Genomic DNA, 20,084 nt, shown 5'->3' with positions numbered 1-20,084 from the left:
TTTATGTAACTTTAAAATTTACCCTGCCTCTCTTCAAAACAGCACATGTACCATAAGGCCTATGGTTTGAAATATAAATCAATCAAATCAGGAAAGCAATTAACAATAAGTAAGGAAGCCAAGTAAGAAAAGAGCCACCAATTTAGAAAGGACAATTCCTTTTTAAAGAAAAGTTGACATAAAATTCCTTCCTACAAAAATAACCTCATGTTCTCAAAAATTCTGTTCCTTCATCCTGGGATGTCATCCCTTCTCTCCCAACTCTATACTCCTAATTTGTTTCATACTAATACTTCAAGACTCAAGCAAAAACTTCTCCTTAGTGTTGTTTTTACAACAGCATCCCAGAAGGCCCATCACATCCTATAATGACCAGCAAAAGAAGTCAACACACTACACTACAATTTTTGGTTTTGTTTTCTCATTATCCCACCATTATGTCCTTTTTAGCTAAGTTGTAAGGTATATTTGTCTTTGTACACCCAGAGCCTAGAAGAGCACACAGTAGACACTTAATAAATATACGTTAAGGAAATAGAGTATGACCAAATAAGTACATCTTGAAGTGAAAGAAAAGAGATATAAAAGAAGTAAAAATAAATTTTTGCGACATCAATCTTAATACATTACTTACTTTACTAATATAAAGTAATTTGATTGGAGAAGGAAAATATATGTCCTTAAGAATTGTGTTCTTTGTATTTCTGCTCAGTTATTCTTTAGAAAGCTACCTTGCCCTATCCCACCTACATAATGTAATTCGGCCAGAAGGAAACAGCAAATAACCTATCTTTATACAATTAAGAAAAATTAATGAATTAATGGTCTAGATTATAAAATAATCCCATGGCTAAGACTGTTTATGTGCTTCACTTATTTATTTTTAAAGCACAGTCTCACATCAGTCTTCCAGGAATCGAGGTCAGCAAAGTTCACACACACATTTCTGGTCAAGAAATCTCTAACCACACATAAAGCTGCTTATGAGCTCACTGGTGTAGCATACTTTTAACGAAGAAGTAAAAATAGCATCACTACCACCAAAGGAAAAAAATATGACAAAAAGAACACCACATGTACCAAAGCCAAAACATTGTGAAGCCAGAAATCAACAGAAGATTGAAAGCTACACAAACAAGGATTTCCTAGAGTTTCCCCAACCCAGAGAATTTTACAAAGATACCAAATCCTAAGCCTGGATATTCTGGTTTAGTAGGTCTGAGTGCTACCAGAAATGTTTTGTTTTAAACAACAAAGGTGAACCTGATGCAAGAAATTCAGATTTACATTTGGGAACCTCCAGTGGGACTCAGTTCTAAGGCACAAATGAGTATTTGTGAAAATCCACAATAACACGAGTTTATCTAATACTACCTATTTCTAAATAGAGAAGAGCAAAATGGGAATGATGAGAGCAATTTTATTAAACAAACTAAGTTTAATAAGAATAGAGTACAACATCTGCAATAGTCACTTAGGGATGTGTCAAGTTAATGAATAACCTAAGTTTACAGAAGCAAAACTTGTTTTGTTTTTCAAAAATATCTATTATGTAGAAAGAGTCATCATATTAATCCCACATCTTGATTCACTGATGCCTTGATTCATTCACTCAGCAACTGTATATTGAGTGTATACCTTTGTTCTCTGTGCTAAGGACAAAACATGAACAAAACTAAGTGGTCAAAACTGAGAAGCCGTCATGGCACTTACAAATCTTTTAGATTTAGACAAGGCACAAACAGGTAAGGCCAGAGAAGACCCTTACTCTATTGTTGGGGGGAGGGGGTTCTTTTTCCTGGGAAGCTGCAGGGCACATTGTGGTCAAGGTACTGACAGGTAAGTGGAGTGGGGATTAATACACGTAAGTAATCTACTGTTATAAGTGTAATGGGCTCCTTTCTCGAATTAATGGTGGCCAGTAGAAATTAAGTACCGAACAAGGGGGACAGGAAAGGGAGAAACTGAGGCAAGCCAGGAGAGGTAAAAGGGAGAAAATCAAAAAAGCAAAAATAAATTTTTTTAAAAAGGCAAAAAAACCACTGACTTCTAGATGAGGCTGAGTCAAGGACAAGGAACTTGAAATCAAAGCTATCATGAAGTCCACAGTCCAAGCCCACACAGAGCTGCTGTATGAAATTTCAGAATCAATATGTTGTCATATTTACCTACGTTTACATTTTAGCAAGGCAAGTAAATCATTTACCCATATTTTCTTCCTATACCTATGACAGGATAAACAAAATGATCAATGTATCTCTAAGGGCCCAGGTATGTGGTAACACTGCCATTCAAATTCTACAGATCTCTCTTTATTTCAGTGACCTTGTTTTTTCTACTGCTCTGTCATAAGTGCCTAGAAAGTGTTCTATAAAAAACTGGATAAATAGGTGGGTGGATGAAGCAAGTCCACAGAGATACAGAAGTCAAAAGGAAATAGGCAAAGCCTCTTCTGGCTGATCTCCCCTCCCTGATGTGTTCAGAATCTCAGGAGCAGTAGTAGGAATGCCCAGGGCTGACCCACAAATTCAAAGAACATGGGGAACTGGCATTTGCTATGGAAGAGAAAACGGGCTAGAAACTAGAGAAAGTCCAAAGGGTAGAGCCTAAGACAAAAGCAGAAAAGAATAAGCTGATCAGCAACTAAAAGCAAGCCAGACTGGTCACTGACCTAAAGGGATGACCAAAAAGTCAGCATTTCTAAACAAGTGGAAGAAGTTATTAAGAGGTGCCTGTGGCCTGTCCAGGATCAGTTGGTAGAGCAAGTAAGGGTGCCAAGGCATTACAGAACATCATCTTTAATTCTGAAGAGACTTTTAAAAGGTAAAAACCTTTAGTACAGCATCTCAATTTCAACTGCACTGAGTATGGCCCTCAAGGCTTGAAGCGGTAAGGCATGTTTGTCTTTGTATATCCAGGGCACAGAATGTACACAGAAGAGAGTGTGCCTGAGCCCTAAGACACCTGAGAAAGACAAGGAAGTACCAACAAGAGGAGGGGGGTAGGGGGGAGGATGCATAGGGAATGGTGTTCCAGAGCTAAGTAAACAAAGTGTTTCAAAAAGGAAAGTGTGGGCAACTGTGTCAACTGTTACATCTGCGCAAGTGGTGACCTTGACCAGGTGCTACATGCCTGCAGTCAGTGCAAACAAGAAAAAGAAAGGAAAGGAAGTAGAGTGTAGATAATGCTTTTAAGGAGTTCTGCTTACTATGAGGGGCAGCAAAAATGGTTCTCGGGAGGAATGTGAGATTAGCTTTTGCTGTGGTTATTACTTTTTGTTTTAAAGGTGAGAGCACTGTAGCATGTCACATGCTGATGGGAATAATCATGCAGGAGAGAAATGGAACACTTGGATGGAACAATTGCTAGGGTGACGCCCATGAGGAGGGATGGACGGGCTTCAGTGCCTATCAGAGAGGCTGGTCAGGGAGGTGAAGTTTATCCATGCAAGTGGGAGGAAGCAGAATTAAAGGGGCATACGTGCCCTTAGGTTAGCACATGCGGAGGTGGGAACACGTAAAAATTTCTCAGTGAAACAGGAAAATACCACTCATCATCAATCTGCTGAGGATGAGGAAGGGGAAGAAAGTGTTATTAATTTAAAAATAGAAAGTAAGTAATAATCATCCAAACAAGTGGGAAATGAATAGACTAGAGAAACGTAGTAGGATTTCCAGTCAGCACTAAAGGCTCTCACGTAAGAGTAATAATGATGACTTTTACGCCTGAGCGTAGGGTGAAGGAACCTAGAAAAGAGAAGACAAAGCATGGGAGGAATAAAATGTTTCTTTGTGCCTATCCTTCAGAGAGGAGAACCTATAGGAACGAGCAGAAAACTAAGCTGTCAGTTTTCAGCCATTTGCTTTTCTCCCTTGGATATATATACATTTCAACTTTTCAGCATGTACATAATACTTAATGTCTATGTATATGTTTTAAAGCAGAGAAATTAAGAACTTACTTGTAGCTAATTGCCTATCTTTAAGGTGATGGAAATACTAAACTTATCATCCCCTATATTGCTTCTTTTACCACCTTGTTCTTATTTTACTTTGAAATCTATTACTTTTATAAAAAGAAAAAAACTTAGATGAAAAATTTATAAATCTATGGTAAAAACAAAGCCAAAGTGCCACAATATGTTAATATCTGCAGACAGATGGAAACCACACTCCAAATACTGGCAACCTTCAATATATAAATGACTTAAAAGTAACTCATACAGACCCCTTGCCCCCAAGCTAATCATAGCAAGGCTTGTTTAGTTCTGATGGACATACTCCCTTTCCTCTGTTCTCCCTAATCTTGCCAAAACTATAGAAGGCTCCCACCTCACCCCAGGCCTACCACTTATTCCTTTACTGGAGTTAACACCGTAAAAAAGTTTGAGAAAAATCACGACAGGAAACATATCTATCTAGCATTAGATAGGGCAAGAACTGCTTGCTCCCTGCAGTTACTTTGCCATTATTCCCCAGATCCAACGACATCTAAAAGTGTTTCTAGTACTAGAAAGGACTGAGAAGAGCAGTAAAAAGGTTCTACTGGGCAATATTTAATAAACATAATTAGATTCAGAAACACTGAAGGAAATGGTCCCCCAAAAATAAAATATAAGTGAGAAAAAAAAAAGATGGACTGTCTATTCCAGGTTTTAAGATGTGAGCAATGGCATATCCTAAATTACTTCCAACAGCTTATACTGGTTTGAAATGAAGATTGAATGTTTTCACCTTAAGTTTATAATAATTCAGATTTGAAAAAGGTCTGACAGTAAAATTCATTCTATATAAGGTAAACATTTCTAAATCTTAGCATTAGAACAATATCATTCTCTTAAGTTCATGCTTTAAACTTGGTATACCTTCAACAAAACTTTACAAGTAGAGCACACAAATCAAAGATTATGTTTTAAATAATAGTTAACTACAAAATGGAAGGCTATCCTCAATGCTATTTATCAACCAATTTTTCCTGATGTTTGCACTTTCAATCAAAATCTGTTAACACAAAAATCTATTAACACAAGGTTATATAGAAACAAAAGAAAACTTAAATACCGGCAAAAATTAAGTATTTAAACAACTGTATTCCAGATGTGGGATAGAGACTAAAGACCTAAAAGAAATGAAGACACCAAAAGAACCCTCAAATAATGTAGAGCCTCCATTAATTTATATCTGATCTTGTTTCTCTCCCCCACAGAAAGATGAGGCCAATATTTACCAAAATTTTTTTAATTAAATGTGAAATAAGTGGGTAAAGAACAAGTGAGTATAAACAAGCCTGCAACTAAATACTAAAAATATTATTTTCCTGCAGGTTACTGGTGTTAGAGCTGCCCATGTGAAGAATTAACAGAAAATTCAGTCATTAATGGGACTTAGGAAAAATCCAAATACTGTAATTTAAATCAAAGTCATTCTCTAAATAAGGTAATTTAGCATTAATACTAAATTACAGGTAAGTTTAAGAATATCTAACTAAATTAGAGCTGTGGGTGTTACCTAAGAAATTACAACATGTGAATGGAGCTGGTGCAAATACTTGCAGACTTATAGAGTCCACTGAAGTTCTGTATAATATGTAAAAATGTAATGTCCCCAAATCTACTTCCTTTTTATTTATCACCTATTATAGGACCTCTATAAAATCCAGTGTGCCACACTCAGCACAGTGTTTTTCAATCATGGCACTTTCTCATTAAACGTATCTGTTCACTTACATGATTACAAATAATTGGCTTCCCAATAGCAAAATTCCTTCTCACCTGTCTCTGATGATCCAGATCTGCTTTATTACCAATTAAAATCATTGGAAACTCATCACGATCCTTTACTCTGAGAATCTGTCTTTGAAACTTATAGATTTCTTCAAAACTAAAAACACAAAAACAAATTAATCAATTTGGTCAACTATCAGAATTCAGAGTCCCATGCTCCATTTACTACTTTATTACTTTTCCTTTTTCTATAAAAACAAGAATGCAAAGTCAATGAAACAGTGATCTAGACACGAACAGGAGAACTACAATTGAATATTGATACAAACCTGCCTCTATCTGTGACTGAAAAGACCAACAGGAAACCCTCGCCAGTTCTCATATACTGTTCTCTCATAGCTCCAAACTCCTCTTGTCCCGCTGTATCCAGAACTAAAGAAAAAACAAGAAATGTAATTATGTTCGTGTTTTCATCTTACAAAAATGGCTTCCTCACAAGGGCAGGCCCAGTTAAACTGGATCCTCTGGAGCACATCATACTTAGTATAATTTTAAAAATGGCATTCTCCTTTTAGTACTTTGTTCAATGCTAAAGACAAATATAGTCTAATGGCAGACAGTTTCAGAGTAATCTTCATCAGTGCAGGTTGATTTTGTAGTTAGAATATATTAGCATAGCAATTACAAGGTTAAGAATATCAAATACATCTAGGCAGACAGTCAGATAACCTCTGAAGTCTCTTGGATGCTTACCTCCTCCATGAAAAGAACTGAAAAAGATACCTGTAAATTCAAGAAAGAAATGCTGGTCCACCCCACCCCCCAAATACCATACTGAATGTACAGATGCTAATGTATTTCTTGATCTCTGTGAATAAAAGAATCATACAAGTTAAAAGAACAGGACTTTCTTTTGTGGAGAGGTGGAAAGTTTAGCCAAGCACAAAACACTATTTGCTAAGGCCTCTGTGCTATAAACTCTAAGCAAGTTAGCAAATATTGAAGCTTTTCTATATTTACTTCACCCATTTCGGCCTTCATCAAAAGGTAGGAAGAGCCGAAACCTCATGTTTTTTCCAAATGTCCCAACAAACACAACTTCTGCAAGTTACAGTGACGTGACCAATTTCACCAGAACAAGCTCGATCCAATTATTGTTTTACATAACATTTACTGAGGAATATTTAAATTGCCTAATATGCAGATTCACCAATCAAAACTAATGAAAGAGATGAGCTTATATTCAAGATCATCTAACATTTCAATTGTAGTATTTAACCTAGCAAAACAACAAAGCTTACTTTTAAAAATATGATACGTGAACCATCAAATAAAGGAAGATTACTTACTATCTAGCCGGGCTGCCCGGTCATCTATCACGCACTGCTTTGTGTAGGAATCCTCGATGGTTGGATCATAATCCGTTACAAAATAGGACTGTAAGAAAAGGAACCTTATTTTAAAATTTACGTTTACTTGCCCAAGTACCAATGTAACTTTATCCAGAATTAATCAAAATATTTTCATTGTATTAAGGTTTATCCTGTGTCAATTCCCCATTAAATGAAGTCTATTCAGAGCAGGTTTCAAGAAGAGAAAGGGTACTAAATATCTCTGAATTTTCATATCTGAAATATGCAAGAAGACTGTAAAAGATCTACTGCAGTAGATCTTTTTTTTTCATAACTTACATACACCTAAGACTCTAGATCTCAAATTCCAGAAAAACTAGAAAAACACAGTAAGCTACAATTCAGGTCTATCTGCAACCCAATGGCAGGCATCAGTCCATAGAACAAAGTAGTTTGAAACAAACAGGATTACACGAAGTCTGCCTGATTCAATGCCTCATCTTCTTTTCTCCACTTTTCACACACCTTGTCTTAGAGTTCCCTTTCAGCTGCCTTGTGTGTTATCCTAAGGAAAGGACTTCACGATTTTTTTTCATCTTTGTGGATCTCAAACTTATTCTTTCACTGATATTTTTGTTTTTCGTCTTAACTTCTATTTCTTCTTCTGTTAGCAAAGCCACCCAACTGTTATCTTATGATATCATCACCAGAAGGAGGACAGTTAAGGTAGCAGAGTAAGAAGGGAAGAGTCTTAGCAAACCATTTAATGTTTGTATATTACATTTTACAATCTTTTTTTGGAAGGTTTTAAAAAGAAAACAGAAACAAAAATCTGAAAGACAACTTATTTCCCCCTTCATACAGAAGGGCACTAACTAGGACACTGACATCAAGTTCTGAGTATCTCCTTCACTCTCTCCCCCTCCTGACTGACTTTCTCACATCCTGTTTTGCCACTAGCTCATTACAAAATCTGAGGGATGACTTGGAAGAAGGTGGCTTGATGCTAGGAACGCACGCCAAAGGTGTTCGGTCACTCTTCAGGCAAGGGCTCCTGGAAGCTGGACCAGTGCTGGCTCCAGGGACACATCATTCTTAAGTGACAACCCCTGCATGGTGAGCTGTGCAAACACCAGAAAGCTACTCAGAAGTAGCACTCTGAACAGGGCAGCAAAGAAACTCCTGGTTTGGCAGCGGGAGGGAGACTGATCTGCTCGCTACCGTGACTCTACATATTTATTTTATTTGTGAATGACACTTTCTATTTTTTATTTATATTTTTGGATTAACTTTAATTACAGAATTCGGTATCCATAATCTTATTTCCCTTTTGATGGCTTCATTTAAATGCATGATTTATTCAACAACATCTATTAAAAACAAACATTTACCAACAGGAGCAGCTTCGAGTAGAAAGACATCTCCATCACCACCCCATCTCCGGTTAAAAATACACAGATATCAAAACAATCCTGAACTGACTTTCTGGCACCCACACCTCTTAAAAAAATAAATACAACTGGCAATAACAATATTCTTTGTATCCATTACTCTAAACAACACAAAACAGCAGTCTTTCACCAAGCAAGCTGGATAAAACATGCTATTTATATCTTAAGATTAGTTTCCTGCAACATGTTTTTCCATAGTAATCTGACACTTCTTGCCATGCTTTCATCTTGCAAGACCTAAGTTTCATTGACTACTCCCAAGTTATGCCTAAACGTGCCAAAATGTCCTTCCCACTGTGTCTGAAAACACAATGGACAAATATTAAATATATTTTTTCAAATGTCCAAGTCATGTATAATACCTAGAACTCTTGCAATGTGATGGGTTTTTTTGCATTGTGATACCAAATTTAAAAAAATAACATGTATATTGGGCTTCCCTGGTGGCGCAGCGGTTGAGAATCCGCCTGCCGATGCAGGAGACACGGGTTCGTGCCCTGGTCCGGGAAGATCCCACATGCCGCGGAGCGACTGAGCCCGTGAGCCCGTGAGCCATGGCCGCTGGGCCTGCGCGTCCGGAGCCTGTGCTCCGCAATGGGAGAGGCCACAACAGTGAGAGTCCCGCATACGGCAAAAAAAAAAAAATAAATAAAAAAAAAATAACATGTATAGAGGATGGTTGGTTTAAGCAACTTTGAGGGCAGTTAAAATAAACTGTTTTTCCTTTCTGTGACTGTGGAAGTTTCATATTTTCTTTGGATGTCTTAGCTCTTGAAATACAATCTTAATGTTATAAGAATTTTGCCATTTCACTAGCACTGGCATGCATTTATTCCACTCATTAATTTTTAAGACAAATTAATTGTTGGAACTTATGGATATTCAGGTCTACGTTTCATCTTTGTTGTGTCCTATTTTCAAAATTTGTAGAGACCTTGCTACATATAGATTTTAAAGAGCCATCCTCACTGAGAGGATCATCCTCCCTCATAAAGATCCATCTTAAGGAACATTACTCTGAGGCCTGACTGTCACACAATCAAAGATCCCTTTCCCTCTCACAATTCTAATAAGCCACAGGTTATATAATGTGCCTAAATACAGCAATCATCGTGTGCAGGTAAGAAAGATAATCATTACCTCCTACCACAAAGACATAACATTTTTGTTACTTAAACCTGGGTCCCAGATATTTGAGGCAGCATATCACCAACAAGAAATCAGTCTCTGATGATGGGCAGTCCTGGATTTAATTCTAACTCTGCTACCTTCTAGCTGTAGAACCTAAGGCAAGTTACTTTACCTCTTTAACCTTCAGCATCTGTAAAACAGGACAGTAACAAAACCCCATGGAACAGATAAAATGAAGTAATGAATACAAAGCGCCAAGACATGCTGATGATTAATAAATGTTAGTCAGTGTATTGTTTTTGTCATGTAATTAAATGGTAAGAACATTTTTATTCAAGTAAAAAGATGTGCTAATACCAGGAACAGCTGTTATAATTCCAATCCTAGTTATACCACAGACCAAACTTGGTATCCAAAATGCTGTGTATCAAGATAAAGCTCCCCATCTGGAGTTCTGGAAATATTTTGGGGTTTGAGCAGTAATTATACAAGTATATACATATGTAAAAACCTCATCAAGCAGTACATTTAAGATGCATGCACTTTTTTGTACATATACAAGTTATGCCTCTATAAAATGCATAAATGGTTCCCCACTGCTTATAGGATTCAGCCCTTTCTTTTCACAGTTCACAAAGCCCTCCAGTTTGATGTGTGTTGTTCACCATTCAAAGTGTTATTTTTCACTACCTGAAACCCTTGTGCTGATTGCTCTTGCTCTTGGTTTCATTCATTTGTTCAACAATTATTTATGGGGCATCACAGGGACAAGGGCCTTACTTTCACAGAACCCACTGCTTTTTACACATCTAGCAATTGTGCTGTGATTGGGGGCGAGGGGAATGGGGAGTATTAATCGCATCGGCCAAAGAACAGAAACAGCATGAAATGTGAGTAACATGCTTGTTCAGGAGGCAACAAAATTTAAGCAGTTAATACTGCAGTCATATATGGGAACTATGTGTACAATTCACTTATAAACATAGAGCCCCAGCAATTTGCCTGAAAACAGTCTCTCTCCTGAAATTGAAAAAAGTTACCAACCACAGCCCAGAAAGGATATTTTGTAGCAGAAAGCAAAAACAAAACAAAACAAAACACAGCATTGCATTGTGGAAGACAGTAAAGGCTCTGGCAAAGGCAGGAAAGCACAGTGGACTAGAGTTCAGTCCATTCATTGAAAGGGGGAATGAGGGTTGGGGTGGAGAAAGTAATGTGCTTTCTTGAAAACACCAGGAAAGGATGCATGGAGAAGAATCTCAGCCAGAAAGAAATGGAATGCCTCCTTTCAATGAGTGGGATGCCTTCCAGGTAGTAAGAAGGGCAAATGTGGACCTAAGTCTCTTTAAGGTTGTTAGGATTTATGGAGAAAAGTTTAAGATTAGGGAAGTTTCCCATTCAGACACGTAGACTTTTCCCTGATAAACTCTGGTCTGAGTAGGGCTGTCCAAAGCTCTCAGTAACAGAATAGTGATAGCTAGGAATGTTATTCCTGCATATATGCCACTAGGTTGCACAATAGGAGCTCCGCTTGGCTTAAGAGAATTGCCACTTCGTTCTCTTCCCGTTCAAAGAAGTTGCCTTAAGGAAGCTAAGGAGGAGCCCAGGGAGGAAAGAGAATAAACTGAGGCAACTTCTGCATTTACTGGGCACGAGTGACAAGTCACTCTCTCCAGACACCGAGCTGCTGGTGAAAGTGTAGTTCCCAAGCACTGCCACAGAGCGGTGCCTGGTCTACACTTTGGGATGGGTAATTTACTGGAGATTCTGGGAAACTCAGTAAATCCAGCTCACTGGTTAAAGTCCACCACCCTTGCATATAAAAAGGACAGGAGATTAGACCTAAGGTGCCACTGGGGAGCTGTAAACAAATGGGCATTTGCTCAGGGCATTTCTGAGCACAGCACGATTCTTAGGAGTCCTCTAAACACATAGGGTGCAGAAAGAAGAGGAGAAAGGGAGAGAGCAGAGGAAAGAAACTGGTTAAACAGTATGGGAAAACCTTGACAACTACTGAATCTGGGTAATGTGTATACGAGTGTATATTATACTATTCTCTCTTTTGCATAATTATTTAAAAAAATTTAAATCTGGTGGTAGCACATTAAATACTACAGGAAGTGTCAAATCAAGGGAAGAATATACTGGATCCTTTTTAGTCCTGAGTTTTCACCTCACTCTACTCAAGACAACTAACTCACCTAGAAACCTGAATTTTTTTTTCTTGGCCTATTTTGCAATGCTCTTTGTTTTTTTTTTTTTTGTTTTTTTTTTTTTTTTTGCGGGCCTCTCACTGTTGCGGCCTCTCCCGTTGTGGAGCACAGGCTCCAGACGGACGCACAGGCTCCGGACGGACGCACAGGCTCAGCGGCCATGGCTCATGGGCCCAGCCGCTCCGCAGCATGTGGGATCCTCCCGGACCAGGGCACGAACCCGCGTCCCCTGCATTGGCAGGCGGACTCTCAACCACTGCGCCACCAGGGAAGCCCTCTTTGTTTTATTTTTTCACTTTTATTGTCCATGCTTCCCCCAACCCGACTAGAATATAAGATCCATGAGAACAGAGATTTTTGTCAGAGGTAGAGTGACTTGCCCCATGTTTAAAGAGCGAATCAATGGCAGATGCAGCACTAAAAGCAAAGTTTCCGGGCTTCTGGCCAATGTTCCTTCTGCCCTACTCACCCTGACTCTTGGGAGTTAAAGCACGCTCACGCGCATCCACCATTCCTGCTTCCGCTTGCGCCGAAGCATGCTCACGCGCACCCTCCATTCCTGCTTCCGCTGGCTTGGAAGCACGCTCACGCGCACCCTCCATTTCTGCTTCCGCTGCCGCTGAAACACGCTCACGCGCACCCTCCATTCCAGCGAAACACGCTCACGCCCATCCTCCATTCCTGCTTCCGCTGAAGCATGCTCACGCGCATCCTCCATTCCTGCTTCCGCTGGTGCGCATCCTCCATTCCTGCTTCCACTGGCGCTGAAGCGCGCTCACGCGCATCCTCCATTCCTGCCTCGGCCGGCGCTGAAGCACGCTCACGCGCATCCTCCATTCCTGCTTCCGCTGAAGCATGCTCACCGCATCCTCCATTCCTGCTTCCGCTGGTGCGTATCCTCCATTCCTGCTTCCACTGGCGCTGAAGCACACTCACGCGCACCCTCCATTCCTGCTTCCGCTGGCGCTGAAGCACGCTCACGTGCACCCTCCATTCCTGCGAAACACGCTCACGCGCACCCACCATTCCTGCTTCCGCTGGTGCTGAAACACGCTCACGCGGATCCTCCATTCCTGCTTACGCTGGCGCGCGTCCTCCATTCCTGCTTTCGATGGCGCTGAAGCACGCTCATGCGCATCCTCCATTCCTGCTTCCGCTGGTGCTGAAACACGCTCACGCGCACCCTCCAATGCTCACGCGCATCCTCCATTCCTGCTTCCGCTGGTGCTGAAGCACGCTCACGTGCATCCGCCATTCCTGCTTCCGCTGGAGCTGAAGCACGCTCACGTGCATCCACCACTCCTGCTTCCGCTGACGCTGAAGCACGCTCAAGCGCACCCTCCACTCCTGCTTCCGCTGGTGCTGAAGCACGCTCACGCGCATCCTCCATTGCTACTTCCGTTGGCGTTGAAGCACGCTCACGCACATCCTCCATTTCTGCTTCTGTTGCTCCCATTTTTAAAACATGAGATATTCTCAATCACAATAACAGGAGTCATCATTTATAGAGCATCTGTTATGGGACATTCAGTTTATAACTGATACATATAAAATTTTCCCAATTAATTTTCACAATGATCCTTTAGATATATATTTCCCTCTTAACAGATCTTTTTTTTTTAATGAGGCACAGAATTATGTTACCTCTTCCAGGTCACACAGCTAATAAGGAGAAGAACTACAATTTAAGTTCTGATCTTATCCTCATGAGTGTTTCAGAATTCCTGCTATTTAATGTAATTCATAAAATTTCAAATCTTTCATTCCTTTATTGGCCTATAAATAAGGAGTCAAGTACCATGAAAAATAAGAAACAAGGAAAACCAAGACTAACAACTTCATGTTCCTTTCTTACCTTTCTTGAGATCCTGCTCACCTCTCCCTTTTTCCCCAAGTGACACACAGAACCCAGGTCATGAAACATTCTAGACACAAAATTCTGTGGTTCTCTGGCTCCCCTCCACTTTAAGTCAGTATTTTCCTATTATTACTTCTTGTCACAAAACCTGTATTTTTAAAAAAATTATGATAAACCCAAACATGAGGTTTTAGGAGGGCTTGCTTTCTATTAATACATGCATTTACAAAGTCTTCACCAGAAGCAGCAGTATGAGAAGAAAACATATGGGCTACAGAGTTTGAGAGAACTGAAATTCAAACACAGATGCCATTCTACTTCCTCTTAGTTTGATTAACATCTCTAAAGCCCATTTTCTCAACAGAAAAGAGTGAGAACAGGGCTAATTTAAGGAGGGCATGTTCCAGTGCCCACTTCAGATGTGGCACTGAAGGATAATGGAAAAGGAAACCCAGAAGGCAGAAAGTGGGCACAAGGAAGTGGGATGGTGAAGGGTTAGGGTTGCTCACAGAGCTGCCCCAAGGGACTGAACAGCTCAGATCACCAGTGATGCTGTGTGTGTGCGCCACTTCTCTTCCTGCTTATCCTGGCCCATTCCACCACTGGATCTTGGTGTGCAGCCACTAGGGAGGCAGCAGAGTGAAGTGGGAAGAGCCTGAGGTGTGAGTCACCGACCAGGATACAACTCTACCACCTTTACCAGATGTGGGAAACTGGAGCACCTCATTTAACCTGCCTGAACTTCAGTTTCCTTGTCTGTAAGATGGAAATAATACTAACCTTGCCTGATTGTTGTAAAAAGTAAAAATAATGTATGTGGAGTATTTTTACAGCATAGCCTATGATACACAGTAAGCTAAGCCTTAAGTTATAGCTAATGAAGCCCAAACCACATCTTACTTTCTTTGCAAGGCCTCCAATACTCCAACCAGAAAATGATCTCGGTATGCTCTAAATTCCTCTTACCCTTGTTTAGCAGAAACCAGCACGTGAGTGAAATGGGGGAGAGCCAAGTGTAGTGCTGTGGGTCTGGTAGGCACGGCTCACTCTCAGCAAGCTGTTTGAGCCATGCCTGCCATCAGTAACTCAGGCTATTCCCTCCACTGCAGACCAGTGGGTAGTGTAGGGTCACAGTTTACTGGTGAGTGGAAATGAGAGGGAGGGACAAGAATCCATATTGATTAGAAGAGGAGAGGTCCAGCACTGGGAGACTGGACATAAAGGAAGTCAGAGTAGTTAAGCCCTGGCTAAACCCAGGGTATACCTTCCTTTTTTCTTCACCAGGTTAGACTCAATTTTTGTTTTTGCAAAAGTGTATTCATTTCTCAACAACTCTATTTTATCTTTTTTAATTGAAGTGTAGTTGATTTATAATATTGTTAGTTTCAGGTGTACAGTAAAGTGATTCAGTTATATACATATATTTTTCAGATTATTTCCCATTATAGGTTATTACAAGATATTGAGGGCTTCCCTGGTGGTGCAGTGGTTGAGAGTCCGCCTGCCAATACAGGGGACACAGGTTCGTGCCCCAGTCTGGGAAGATCCCACATACTGTGGAGCGGCTGGGCCCATGAGCCATGGCCGCTGAGCCTGCGCGTCGGAACCTGTGCTCCGCAATGTGAGAGGCCACAACAGTGAGAGGCCCGCGTACAGAAAAAAAAAAAAAAAAAAAAGATTGAATATTGTTCCCTGTGTTATACAGTAAATCCTCGTTGCTTATCTATTTTATGTATAGTAGTTTGTTAGTTACATACTCTGAGTTTATCCGTCCCCAACTTTTGGTAACCATAAGTTTGTCTTCTACATCTTTGAGTCTGTTTCTGTTTTGTATATAGGTTCATTTGTATTGTTTTTTAGATTTTACATAAAAGTGATATATCATACAATAAATAAATAAATTAATTAATTAATTAATTAAATTCCTCTTGCCCATAAGGTGATGATAGTCTGGATTTTCCCAACTTCAAATATTCTACCTTATCATTAAAAGTTGTGATTTCAAAAATATGTATATCAAACTTTAAGTATACCATGTAATTCGAACTTAATTTCCTTTTATAATTGCTCATCTTTTCATGTATGTGTATATATGAAGATATAAATGAAACACTGAGCTAATAAACTTAACAGGTTATAAGCATAAAACTTTCCTTCAAAGCCCTTCTGTGTGCAAGTTTTTCCTTGCACCTGAATGAAATCTAAGGCAAATCTCCTAATTTTTTCCAATCATTCTTCAATTATAAATAGTTGTTCAATTACTTTCAACCCCAAGAACATTGTGATTTCAATAATTAAGTTGTCTATACAGAGGGCCAGTAGGCACATGAAAAGATGCTCAACATCACTAATTATTAGAGAAATGCAAGTCAAATCCACAATGAGGTACCACCTCACACAGGTCAGAATGGCCATCATTTAAAAGTCTATGAATAGGGGCTTCCCTGGTGGCGCAGTGGTTGAGAATCTGCCTGCCGATGCAGGGGTCACGGGTTCGTGCCCCGGTCCGGGAACATCCCACATGCTGCGGAGCGGCTGGGCCCGTGAGCCATGGCCTCTGAGCCTGCGCGTCCGGAGCCTGTGCTCCTCAACGGGAGAGGCCACGACAGTGAGAGGCCCGCGTATCACAAAAAAAAAAAAAAAAGTCTATGAATAACAAATGCAAAACACAGAAACAAACCTAAATGTCCATCGATAGATGAATGGATAGAAACGATGTGGTACATATATACAATGGAATACTACTCGGCCATAAAAAAAGAATGAAATAATGCCATCTGCAGCAACACGGATGCAACTAGAGATTATCATACTAATTGAAGTAAGAAAGAGAAAGACAAATACCATATGATATCAATTATATGTGTAAGCTAAAATATGGTACAAAGGAACCTATCTACAAAACAGAAACAGACTCGTAGACACAGGGATCAGACTTGTGGTTGCCAGGGGGAGGGGGGAGGGGGGTAAAGAGAGGGATGGACTGGGAGTTTGGGGTTGGTAGATGAAAACTATTACATTTAGAATGGATAAACAACAAGGTTCTAATGTATAGCACAGGGAACTCTATTCAATATCCTGTGATAAACCATAATGGAAAAGAATATTAAAAAAGAATATGTATGTGTATAACTGAGTCACTGCTGTACAGCAGAGAATGGCACAGCATTGTAAATCAACTATACTTCAATTTTAAAAAACTGGAAAAAAAAGAAAAAACATAATAATTAAGATTTCTAGTACAGAGTCTTAATTGCATTAGTCAATACTCATCTAAATTTAAGTTTCTTTCTCCCCTTTCTACACAGAGCTGAGATGTCTGCGATACGACAGGGGTGGGGGGATAGTTAAGACCAGTCATCTTCTCCCTTTCCCCATCTTATTATGCATCTTTTCTACCCCCAGCAAGGCTGCCTCTGCTCTGGCTCCTTAAGGGCTGGAGCTGAAGGAGTGGGGAGAAGTAAGGGGGGTTGAAAAGACCACACCAATGAAATCTGATGTCCATGCTAACTTTCTCATGAGGGCCTACAGGCTTCCTGGAAGAGTGCACCCGTGAGACCCACCACGTGCAATTCCCAGGACATGAGTGAGTCCTGGCCATTTACACTTCCAACTCTCAATCCTTGGGGTTCCCATGGGCACCTCCTGATTCACAGCATCTTCTAGGTAGCCATGCACAGTGTCTCTTTTTAGAAGGCTTTTTAAGCTGGTTCCATCCAGAAACTCAGGGAAACCTACTGTCTTTCAAAGTGCATACTGCTAACTAAACAGCCCTCTTCCTTTCTCTCTATCAATCCACAGATTCACATACTAATCCTTATGCTCTCCCAACACCTGGGGATACATGTCAAGTTCTTAGAATGATTCTATTAGAGCTTCCCCCATCATTAGGCTTCAATGAAGGGGGCTTAAGAGAAGCATCCTCTCCTCTCTGCTGAGTGTGGAGGCGGGAAAGGACAAAGAACACAGCATACTGACAGCTCTCTCCAAAAACATCCTTGTCTCAGAACCCTTAAACTCTCCACACTTTTACTTCTGGGAGATAAAGTATGGGCTAAACGTGCAATAGCAATTTAAGGCCACCTTCTATGCAAGTCCTTGAAATATGAGAGTCACTTGGCAACTATTGCTTTATTCCCAGCCTTTGGGGCTTCCAGAGAAACTAAAATAGGTTAGAGTTCCAGTTAAAATCCTGTTATATATGTCCAACTAGATTTGATGAATCCAAGGTCTACCTCACGCCTTTCAGAATTTCTTTGGCATTAAGCAAGGTACTCTGCACAAACACAGAGCCTCAAAATATTTTCTGTTGGAAAACCCAGTAATTATGAAGATCATAATGAGGAGTTAGGAATTAATTTCCAAGAGCACTATAAGGACCTGGTTAGCTATCAGTAGCCTCTGTTTGCTAAAACAGGAGCAGTGCAAATTCCTCTGGTAACACTAGAGAAGACTACAGCAACTTCAGGCAGCTGTGAGCCAGAGTCGGGCGCTTCCTGGTGTCACTTTTTAACAGCAGCTGTCAAGTCACAGAGAACCTTTGTTCCCTGCAACACCCTCCCTTACTTTCATGTCAAATGTTTCCAATATGCTTGATATTCCTTCACTCAAGTACATATTTTTTTCCTGACTGAAATGAGTATTTCATTTAATCTAACATGTGTAATTACAGAGATCTCCATAATTTATCCTCCAGAACTCTAATGCAGAATAATAAAAGCTACCCTAAACCCTGTAATCTTTTAGCTCCTTTTTAACAAAACTTAGGGCTTCAGTCAATGTTGCTGTCTCAGACTGTCTAAAGCCACCATGTGCCTTTCATGTGACTTCTGTGCAATCTCAGCAATAATATACAAACCTCAAGCAAAGTAACTGCTTGCAAATCAATGGGTCTAATATGCACTAAGAAAAGTACAGTACAAAGTCAAGTTACAAACTGGTTCTATTACAAAAGTTTGTTTCTAAAGTCAGTTATTTGGTGCTCATTTTCCCAGGGAAAAACTCTTCTAATCTGTGTTTAGGTCCATAGGCCAGACCACAAAAACTACCGTTGAAATTTGGTCCTGAGCCAGTATTAACCCTGAGTCTAACCTCTGAAGCAGAGTCGTCTGGCCCAAGAAGAAATGGGAAGAGTTTTGGTTCCTTTCCCAGAGTACAGAGCCAGCCGAAGCTACACTTATAAGGAGGAAAAGCTTGTCCTGGGGCACCCCTTGTACACCCAGACTCCTCATTCTGCCCCAACTCCCCACTACTACACTCTTACTCTAGCTTTAGCCTCCTCCTGAAAACATTCTAGGTACGGAACCACTTACCTCTCTCCCCACCACTGTTCCTTCTACTCTCAAAGTAAAACTAGCAATTCCCTCAGGAAAGCTAGCTGTCACCCAGAGGCACTAGGTAGACAACTATCAGTCCAAATTAGAGCACACTGCAGTATGAGACAGCTCACCTCAACCCTGCAAATGCTTGCTCTTTGTCAAAAGCAAAATTCTAAACCAAAATGAATCTTCAGTCACATTTTTTACCTCCGGTTCAAAAAGAAAAAGAAAAGCTTCAGACTCTGTGAAGGGAAAATTATTCCAGGGGGGGAACCGCCATTTCACGATGCCAGCTCCCTGTATTCTTCACAGCTTTCATCCTTCCAAACCCACAGGCTTTAAAGGAGAGAAGAAAAGAGAAAGGTTGTCCTCTTTCCACTTTCCCTGCCCTCCACCACCCTACAACTTGTAAAGCTAACCTATGGGGTAGACAAGATCGCACAACATTTTCCATTCACAATGCCAGTGAGTGATTTTGAAAACTGTCAAGAGGAAAAGGGCTGCCACAGCTACAGCCACGATTCATATATATAAACCATTTGCATGTAAGTCAAGCTTGACTCAGGAGCTACCTACATAACTAAACAGTCATCCTTTAATGTTGGCATAATATTTACAAACCACTGAGTAACAATAAGCCAGTGGCCTCTATCATGTAGAATGATAAAGTTTATTTCACTTCCTTGAACTTAATAGTTGCTTGCTCTTAATAACCCCAATTACTGTTGTCTTATACAGATAACATATAAAGCCTACAGGAAGTTTTAAGGATAAGAATTAACAATTTTTTAAAAGCACAATGATAACTGGCACAGAAAGAGTAATAGATAAACAAAGAGGGCCATATAAGCCTGTGTATCATATGTACCTCACACCATCCCCATGGGAAATCTGAGTAAATCTCAGACATTCCCTTTTTCACACCAAGGCACAAGTCTTGTGTCTTTCAGTTCTTGCCTTAACTGAACCTTGCACTCCTAGGGAGTTTCCACACCCACCCCATCTTTTCCATCCCCATAGCTATTACCTTAGTTAAGTT

At 40.2% G+C, this 20,084-nt stretch overlaps 1 protein-coding gene across 1 annotated transcript in view; it reads right to left on the bottom strand.

Annotated features, from left to right (window-relative positions):
• RRAS2 (RAS related 2) overlaps nt 1-20,084 on the bottom strand; it is a 73,161-nt gene that overhangs the window by 9,171 nt on the left and 43,906 nt on the right. Inside the window, exons 2-4 of the mRNA XM_059070574.2 lie at nt 7,072-7,159; nt 6,052-6,154; nt 5,771-5,879 (exon numbers count right to left, since the gene is read on the bottom strand). Of these exons, the coding sequence (XP_058926557.1) occupies nt 5,771-5,879; nt 6,052-6,154; nt 7,072-7,159 (300 nt within the window). The remainder of the gene's footprint in view (nt 1-5,770; nt 5,880-6,051; nt 6,155-7,071; nt 7,160-20,084) is intronic.

The sequence above is a fragment of the Kogia breviceps genome, chromosome 7, assembly GCF_026419965.1.
Source record: "Kogia breviceps isolate mKogBre1 chromosome 7, mKogBre1 haplotype 1, whole genome shotgun sequence".
Lineage (NCBI taxonomy): Eukaryota > Metazoa > Chordata > Mammalia > Artiodactyla > Physeteridae > Kogia > Kogia breviceps.
This window is presented reverse-complemented; position numbering and strand designations above follow the sequence as displayed.